At 41.1% G+C, this 9,651-nt stretch overlaps 1 protein-coding gene across 1 annotated transcript in view; it reads right to left on the minus strand.

The window, feature by feature from the left end:
* Nucleotides 1-5,848, minus strand: part of LOC102788393 (cadherin-12-like) — a 30,752-nt gene extending 24,904 nt beyond the window's left edge. The window contains exon 1 of the mRNA XM_006806192.2: nt 5,422-5,848. Within this exon, the coding sequence (XP_006806255.2) occupies nt 5,422-5,730 (309 nt within the window). The 5' untranslated portion in view covers nt 5,731-5,848. The remainder of the gene's footprint in view (nt 1-5,421) is intronic.
* Between the last annotated feature and the right edge of the window lie 3,803 nt (nt 5,849-9,651).

The raw sequence follows: 9,651 nt of genomic DNA on the forward strand, positions 1-9,651 counted from the left end.
GTGAGAGACAGAATGTGAAAAAAAAATCCATGAATTCACATGGTAGGATTTGTAAAGAATTTATTCGTAAATCAGGGTGGAAAATAAGTATTTGGTCAATAACAAAAATACAACTCAATACTTTGTAACATAACCTTTGTTGGCAATAACAGAGGTCAAACGTTTACTATAGGTCTTTACCAGGTTTGCACACACAGTAGCTGGTATTTTGGCCCATTCCTCCATGCAGATCTTCTCAAGAGCAGTGATGTTTTGGGGCTGTCGCCGAGCAACACGGACTTTCAACTCCCGCCACAGATTTTCTATGGGGTTGAGGTCTGGAGACTGGCTAGGCCACTCCAGGACTTTCAAATGCTTCTTACGGAGCCACTCCTTTGTTGCCCGGGCGGTGTGTTTTGGATCATTGTCATGTTGGAAGACCCAGCCTCGTTTCATCTTCAAAGTTCTCACTGATGGAAGGAGGTTTTGGCTCAAAATCTCACGATACTTGGCCCCATTCATTCTGTCCTTAACACGGATCAGTCGTCCTGTCCCCTTGGCAGAAAAACAGCCCCATAGCATGATGTTTCCACCCCCATGCTTCACAGTAGGTATGGTGTTCTTGGGATGCAACTCAGTATTCTTCTTCCTCCAAACACGACGAGTTGATTTTATACCAAAAAGTTCTACTTTGGTTTCATCTGACCACATGACATTCTCCCAATCCTCTGCTGTATCATCCATGTGCTCTCTGGCAAACTTCAGACGGGCCTGGACATGCACTGGCTTCAGCAGCGGAACACGTCTGGCACTGCGGGATTTGATTCCCTGCCGTTGTAGTGTGTTACTGATGGTGACCTTTGTTACTTTGGTCCCAGCTCTCTGCAGGTCATTCACCAGGTCCCCCCGTGTGGTTCTGGGATCTTTGCTCACCGTTCTCATGATCATTTTGACCCCACGGGATGAGATCTTGCGTGGAGCCCCAGATCGAGGGAGATTATCAGTGGTCTTGTATGTCTTCCATTTTCTGATGATTGCTCCCACAGTTGATTTTTTCACACCAAGCTGCTTGCCTATTGTAGATTCACTCTTCCCAGTCTGGTGCAGGTCTACAATTCTTTTCCTGGTGTCCTTCGAAAGCTCTTTGGTCTTGGCCATGGCGGAGTTTGGAGTCTGACTGGTTGAGGCTGTGGACAGGTGTCTTTTATACAGATGATGAGGTCAAACAGGTGCCATTCATACAGGTAACGAGTGGGGGACAGAAAAGCTTCTTACAGAAGACGTTACAGGTCTGTGAGAGCCAGGGATTTTCCTTGTTTGAGGTGACCAAATACTTATTTTCCACCCTGATTTACGAATAAATTCTTTACAAATCCTACCATGTGAATTCATGGATTTTTTTTTGTCTGTCTCTCACAGTTGAAGTGTACCTCTGGTGCAAATTACTGACCTCTGTCATCATTTTAAGTGGGGGAACTTGCACAATCGGTGGCTGACTAAATACTTTTTTGCCCCACTGTACGATGGATGAGCAACAGGGGGTTAGTATCTTTCCCAAGGATATTTGGCATGTAGACTAGGAGGAAGCCAGGAATCGAACCACCAACCTTCCAATCATTAGATGCTCTACCGCCGGAGCTACATGTTTTATGTTCACTGTTTTAGCCTAATGTACAAAATAATGTTGGCTCAGGTTACTCAGAGTTTAAAGGTGAAGCTGCTCAAATAACCTTTTATGTTTATTTTTTTAAGAAGATTAAACTTCACTTATCTTGAAATTATTATTATCATTTAAAAACAAAGCCATTTTGAAAATATACTTAAAGTACTTAAAACAGCGCTTCATTTTTAAGCCTGCCCAGGGATTTTTTTTTTCCAGAAATGTAAAGAGCTTCAGTTTCCAATATTCATGTCCATGTTTATTATTTGATTCTGTCGCCCACTAAAACCCTTTTAAATTTAAAAAAACATTTGCACAAGAATATTTTCTTGTGCAATTAAATGTGATTAACTGAGATGATTAATTATAAAGCCTCTAATTAATTAGATTATTTGTTTTATTTGAGTCCCACGCCTAATGATAATACAATTTATTAAACAACATAATTTCTCATTCAACAGAATAATCTCTTTTTTGTAGAATAAATACTACAATAACTATACTAACCAACACTATTTCCAAATAAATCATCCATAATAAATATAAAGTCAACAAATATTTTCAAAACAAGCTCTACTGTGCTCTACTGTGCTCTACTGCATTACACTTATCTAAAAGGGGTTCAAATATTAATATGAAAGTCAACAACTAATTGACAGGTGGGCTCCAAACATTGCAATGAGGATCTATTTAGACCTTTTGTAGTTTAATTAATAACCAGTCAGCTAAGATGTTGCCGTAATAAACTGTAATAAGTTGCAACAAGTCAGTTTGTGGAATGAAGTCCCTCCTAGATATTCAACGATCAGCTGCAGTAGAAATGTGACGATGTTACAGAGCGGGGGTAGCCCAGTACTGAGGCACACTTTTAAGTTCCAAACACTGATCACTGTGTCAGACAAAAACAGTTCATGCATGAAACTCAGAGCGACACAAGCTAATAAACCATCACCTCAGTGCACTTACAACCACATGTCCGAAAAAGTTGTAAAATGTAAATCAACCGAATGCAATGATAAAAACATGATATGTTTATCTGTGAATTGTTTCTTCTCTCAACAGGAAAACATATAGAATATTTATAATGAGACAATTATAAGAAATCATAAGTAAGTAATGATGGACAGAAGTGAACCAATCTGAAATAATCCTGCCTAAAAATGATTTTTGAATCATTTAAAATAGACATCAAAGACATTAAAAATCACATCATCTACCGTACATAATGACATAAAGAGTCCAAGAATCTTGACAAGGCTAAAAACCAATACTGAAAGCCGTCAGGCCGTCAGCATTATTCCAGCATCAGTTCTGAACGCAGTCTGCTGTTTACAGCTCTGCTGTGGTAACAAGAAGTCAGACATCAACATTATCCAGAAATACCATCGTCTGCTCTGGTACAAAGCTTATGTGGAAAATAGTTCAGTGATCAGACAAATTCAAATTCTCTTTGGAAGACTACAAAGGAGAGGGACTATTCAGCTTAATACCCAGTGGTGGTGTTGATGGGGGGGCGTGGGGAGCTGGTGCGCATCAACGCCTATGTAACTGACAACTTGCACATCTGGGGAAGCACTATAAGTGCTGACAGGTATATACAAAGAGCAAAGATCAAAGATCCGAAGGAAAGCAGAGTAATACAAACTGACGACCAGAGTCCACTGACATCTGCTGCTAAACAACACACTCAGTGCACACCCTCCCCAATGGGAGTAACACGACAATCAGTAGTTTTCTTACACACACACACACACACACACACACACACACACACACACACACACACACACACAGTGTGAACACTGCCTAACAGCCCTATTAGCTCCCCTCTTCTTCTTTAAAACCCGCAAAGCTGATTATGAGGGGAGACACCTGCTGTCAGTGGGAGGAGCACAAATCCTCCAGAAGAGGGAATGCGCACACACACACACACATAGACACACACACAGCACTACAGCTTTAACTACATATCAGCCAATAGCTGGTTAGGCAGAACTGTAATCTAAACAATCTGTATTCAAATCCGAAGCGAAGTGGCTGGATTTATCTTGATGAATAAATACATAAAAGTATGTATGTGTGTGTGTGTATATATATATATATATATATATATATATGTATATGTGTGTGTGTGTGTGTGTGTGTGTGTGTATAATGTATATATAAATATTTCTCCAGGCTAAATGATGATCCTCTAAATTTGTGACACGCCATTTCCTCTCCAGATTACGAGTCATCTGCTTTAGGCTACGTGTTTGAGAATTATACCACGGAGTCAGGTTAGTTTTCAAGTAAGACTGGTTTCTGAGTTTTACAGCTGGGGTGGACGAGGCTAAGCATCAGGCTTTCAAATGAATTAAAAGTCTGTCTGGGTCTTTGGTTGATTAACAGGCTGGTGTGAAAAATTGCTGCCACACCTCCCCCTCGGCCTGTGCTTCGAGGTTTCTGGTAGTTAGAATGACTCGGGGGTGTTGATTCATTTAAACTAACATAATCATCCTGCTGCAACCAGGTTTCTGTAAGGCAGAGTAAATCAATTTGTTGATCAATTATTAAGTCATGTACTAACAGGGACTTGGAGGAGAGAGACCTAATATTTAATAATCCACATTTCACTGTTTTACTCTTTGGTTCAGATGTGGATACTGTATTGTTCTTTCTTTGTAAATGTTTAAGTTGTTTGTTGCTGGTTTTTAGTTTGTTTTTTGTCTTTTTGGAAGCTGACACAGTCTCTATGGAGATGGGTTTTTTTCGAGGTAGCAGGAGAAGAGAAGCTGCAGAGAGGCGTGTAAGACTGCAACTCTGCTTCCTGGTCCCAACTCTGGATAGTCATGTTTTGGGGGGGTTAATAAATTTGTCGATATTTCTAGAAATGAGAGCTGCTCCATCCAAAGTGGGATGGATGCCGTCTCTCCTAACAAGACCAGGTTTCCTCCAGAAGGTTTCACATGTCTGAGAACAGAATCACCAATTACCAGAGTTTGACCCCCGGCGGGTTTGTCACCGAGTGGGGAAAAACAGACACATGGTTGGTGGTGTACCTGGGGTTTCTGTTTAGGACTATGCTTCCTTCTCACCGTCACCCAGCCGCCCTCTTTCCCCAGCTGCTTGGGGTCTGCCGGGGAACAGCTAGCGGGGCCTACACTACCTTCAGCTGCACCGTTACCAAACAAGGCTTAGAAATGGGCAAATTTCACTGGGACAAGAAATGGTGCAACCTTTTGATACTACATTATGTTGTAATGAAGCAATGTGTTAAAATCAGCTTGTTCTATTGGTAACCAGATTGATGCACTCAGCCACAGAGGACCATTTCCATTAAAGGAAAATGATAAAATAAATCTGCTCTCATTTTTAAGTATCTTACTGTGTTACACTACAAAGTTTTATCTGATTTGATAGTTTTCCTCTGATATTAGTTCTGTGAGATTTTTTAGTTTTCATGCCTTTTTATTTTCTTCTTATTTCAAATAAAACATCTCAAAGCATTTGAAATGAAAGCATATATTTTAGCCTTATCTGGATATTTTCTAAAGATTTCATTCAAATCCACTTCCTGGTACAAGCGAGCTCCAAGCAGCAAAATGTAAAAATGAAGCAACATGGACGAGCTAAAAACATCAGGTCTTTTCTGTTAAAATTAACAGAAGGTAAAGAGTCAGTAATGTTGGTAAAGTTGCTGTTTGGATTTAAAGACAAGTACAGAGTACACACAAGCTCTCTTAAAATAATCTGGTAACAGCGTATATAACGATCGTATATAACGATTTTGTTTCACTTACCTTTCCAACATACTGAGGTTCAGATCCCATGTACTCCTCCAGGACAAAGAACTGGTTCCACACCCATCCTCTTTTAATCCGGTGAGTTCCCAACCTACCCTGCCTCCGCCATCTCCTCTTGCCCTCCACTGATGGAACTTCCCCCAAAGAAGGCCTCAAACTCAGATTTTTCCTCCCTCCACCAAATAATGTAATGGCACCCCTGCTAGTTCTGTTGTGGAGGGAAGTCTGCAGAGGGATTTGGGAGGAGTGGTCCAATAACAAGCAGGATCCCACCAGGAATATAGTGACATATCTCTTTGTTATCATCAGTGAATGTGTTTGTCAAAAAAAGGGAAAGCAATGTTAAAAACAAACTGGGTTAGTTTGAGGTTGAGAATGAACATCCAAAGCTGGATTTGACCTGCTGGTACGGACTGGGCAAGAATTCCACTGTATTCCCAGATAATTCATATACGGTCATTGCTCAAGAAGATCATTGTTGGTTGGCCTGGGGTTGTTGGACCATGTGTTTGGTCCTGTTCTGTGACTGCAGAACCACCTTGTGTTCTCCTCAGTTCCTCAGCAGAGACGCCTGGAAGAACAGGTTTAAAAAGCAGCATTATAATGTAGACAAAACAGTTCAGCTACAAAGTCTCACTTTTGTTACTTATATTTACTTACAAACTTCTATTAACGCTATATTACATTTGAAGCTTTAGTGGAGACAAATTCAGAGAACAAACTATTATCCCACCTGTGATCCTGACACTGCTCTGCAGCGCTGATTGGACAGGTAGTACCTGCTGTGACACAGATCCACTGGCACAAGGACACATACAGGAAATCTTAATCACACATCAGAATCACTGGTGCTGTCATTTTAATGTTTTATTGCCAATTTAAATTCTGTTTGCTTTGTTTTGCATTAAAAGAAGAAAATGGATAGATGGGTGGTCTCAGCATACATTTTTACTTATCTTATTAAAACTTAAGTACTATTACTTAAGTGGGATTACTTTTTTTTATGTAAGCATATTTTTTTTCTTTTTTCCCTTCCTTCCTGTCTCAATGATTTTCTAAAGCAGTTCATTTTGCCTTGTTTGAACCATTAAATACAAGCGGGAGGTGATGTTAATACCTGATTAGTCTTTTCATGCACCTGCTTCACAGACTTACAGTGAATACATAACAACACCTACGCTCACATTGTTGTACTCTCCGTCAGAGGGGCAGTGTCTGAACGCTGAATGCTGTGTCTGAATGCTGTTTTTTGATAAACAAACACACACTAAGGTTTTAGTCATTGTACCTCATATAACACAACTATAACCAGTAACAATCCAACATTAGCATTTAATATTTTAGTGTAGCAGAACTGCAACAGTGATGCCCCCCTCACAGTACACCAGTATTTAAGTTCAAATGTGAAAGCTGTCCAACCCTATTTAACTGAATATTATGGCAGAATAATCCACTCATGAAATCAGTCGGTGTTATAACTCTGATTGGAGCACTCTCCAGCACCCCACCCTGTGACTAACAACACTTGGCACTCTGTCATTTGGCCCATAGGCACAAATAACAGCCAGAGCCTGTTCCAGCCTGAAGATGCAGGGAAGCAACTCTTTTGTCCACTGGGGAAAGCCAAGGGGCTGCAGGTATACCTAACCCTGGACAACTGCACAGTGGAAGAGAGTCTAACTGCTCTCCACCAAACTGGAGCTTTGTGTTGAGGTGAGCCAGACTATATCTAGTCAGCATCTTCCAACCTTGTGCACCAGCTCGAGCTCCTTCTGCACCACACTACATGTACCATAAGCTAGTTTTGAGAGTGCCAGAACCTCTGCCTCTGACTGCTAAGTCTAGTAAGCACCAAACTACGGCCTCTTCTGTGGGTGGTGGGCCCACAGGAGGACAGAGCTATGCCACTTTTTTGGCACCGGCCACCAGAAGCTGAGACTCTACCCTCGGCTAAGTTACCCTTTTGTCTGAGTCCTGATTTTGTGTCCTCACCATGACACACCACAAACATGCAGTTTGCAAACTCCCCCTGTTTTGCTGCGGTCATTGGTGATATATAAAACAATATATTAATGTAAAGCTGATGTTTAGTCACTCAATACCATTCTTCGGATTTTTCTATTTAAATTGAATTCAACAGATGCCTCATCAAGATAAATCAAAGCAAAAAGATGATAAAGGGACGAGGAACACTGTAAACAGCTGACCAGCCAGTTCTGTTGTTCTCTGGGGAATCTCACACAGTTCGCATGGAGCTGACTGTGAGCTATGGCTGGGTTTGTTCGGTTCCTGCTTACATGAAGGCATTGGCCCCGAGGCACAGTCGATGCCTTTCCACAGTCCTGTTCTGCTTTCCTCATGTCATAGCCTGTCCCCTGGTATCTCTACCGCACTCTTGAGGCAGTGCTTGGAGACAGACCAAACCTTCTTGCAACTGCATCTATGGACGTGCCGTCCTGGTAGAGCCAGACCACCTGTGCACCGTTTCACAGTTAACCTAAACTTTACCTGAAATTAACTGCACTCAGATTCAAACATATCTTTGCTGTTCAAGCATCTCTGGGAGCCTGAATCATCAGGGGAACTTTCCACATTCAGTGTGACTCTAAATTTAGGGTTTAATGTTTTTAATTTTCATTTCTGTTTTTTATGGCTCATTAAAAACTTTTTTGAATAAGTTATTCTTTTTTAATATCAGATTGTTAGGGTTTGTTTTTTGTTGTGGTCTATTTGTTAGTAATAATTAAAACATTAAGGCACAGTAATTAAAATTGTACAAATTTAAGTGGTGAAATGCCAGAGGTTAAAAACAAAGATAAAGTGAAAAATAATGTACATTTCAGAATTAGACAAAAGGACTTTTTCGGGGAACGCAGCGTGGGTTAACAACCTAAAGCTGTTCTGCAGCGATGGAGGCTGAGCAAGCCTTGAAAGCTGGTGCTACTAAATCCTACAGCTGTTTCAACTTTTCTGGATTTTCTGCATTACTTCCACCCCCCTCTGTCTGCAAATAGCAGTGCTGGAACACACTGTGGTGCCCTCGTCAGCATCAGTTGAACAGTACTGCTGAGAGTAGTGTGTTGGTACAAAATCGTGAGATTAACAGTGGAAGACAGACAGACCAACATAACACTTATAAGTGTCGGTCTGTCCTACAGAGAAACTGCAAAGAAAGTCAAAGTGTCAGTGAGTCCAGATCCTTCAGCATCAAAGGCTCAGAAACAAACTGTGACAGGAGGAGGTCTGCAGACCCAAAGACACGACTCAATCAGAGGACAAGTTTCTGAGAGTTAACAGCTGTGTGATGGCGGCTCACAGGACAACAGCTTCAAGCAGCTTCATAGTGGTCGTAGTGAGAAAGTCTCAGTTTTAGCTGTGAGGAGAAAACTTCGAGCTGCAGGTTTGACAGGACGAGTTGCAGAAAGAAAGAAGACGTCAGAATAAGACAGAGGTTTGTCTGGGCCATGAAACACCGACACTGGACTACTGAAGACTGGAAGAAGGTACTATGGACCAGAGACGGAGAGTAATGCAATCTGATTACTTATTTCATGTAATGAGTGATGTAAGGGATTACTATTGCAAAAATAAGTAATTCGATTACTGTTGCTTTCCCGTACGCACGCTGCGTTACTAAACCGTGATTTTGTTTGTGAGAGTGTCTCATGAAAATGACGTACGAGTGTGCGACGTCCGTGGTAACTGCTGTGTGCAGATCAACAATGGATCATATGGAGTGATGGAGAGAGCACGACCATGCAGCGTTTAAAGTGTGGAAGTAATCAGATTACTTTGAGTTTGATTCTGTAAAAAGTGACACAAACATTAGTGTCTGGCGTTCACTCTGCGTGGGAATAAAACGTCTTTTTACAGCGAAAAATGAAACTTGAAATCTGAGCGAGCAGCGAGCACGCTGCCACAGGAACGTGACACTCACAGAGAAACCCCCGGATCCTCCCACTGACATGACCACTGTGGGCAAACCTCCACCCGCCCCACTCCTGATAAACACAGACAATAGATTTAAGATTTCTTTTTTTTTACTTGCATCTATTTAAAACATGATTAGATTTTATCTGCTGGAATGTGCAGAAAATAGCTTTAAATGTTGAACACAAGTCAGAGATGTTGCATATAATTACATTTTTGCTCGATGTGCTCAAAGTTCAAAGATTAAAACTAATAAAACATTTTTAGGAAGAGGCTTTCTGTTGGATTACATCTTAT

The sequence above is a fragment of the Neolamprologus brichardi genome, chromosome 14, assembly GCF_056152115.1.
Source record: "Neolamprologus brichardi isolate AB-2024 chromosome 14, ASM5615211v1, whole genome shotgun sequence".
NCBI classification, from domain to species: Eukaryota; Metazoa; Chordata; class Actinopteri; order Cichliformes; family Cichlidae; genus Neolamprologus; species Neolamprologus brichardi.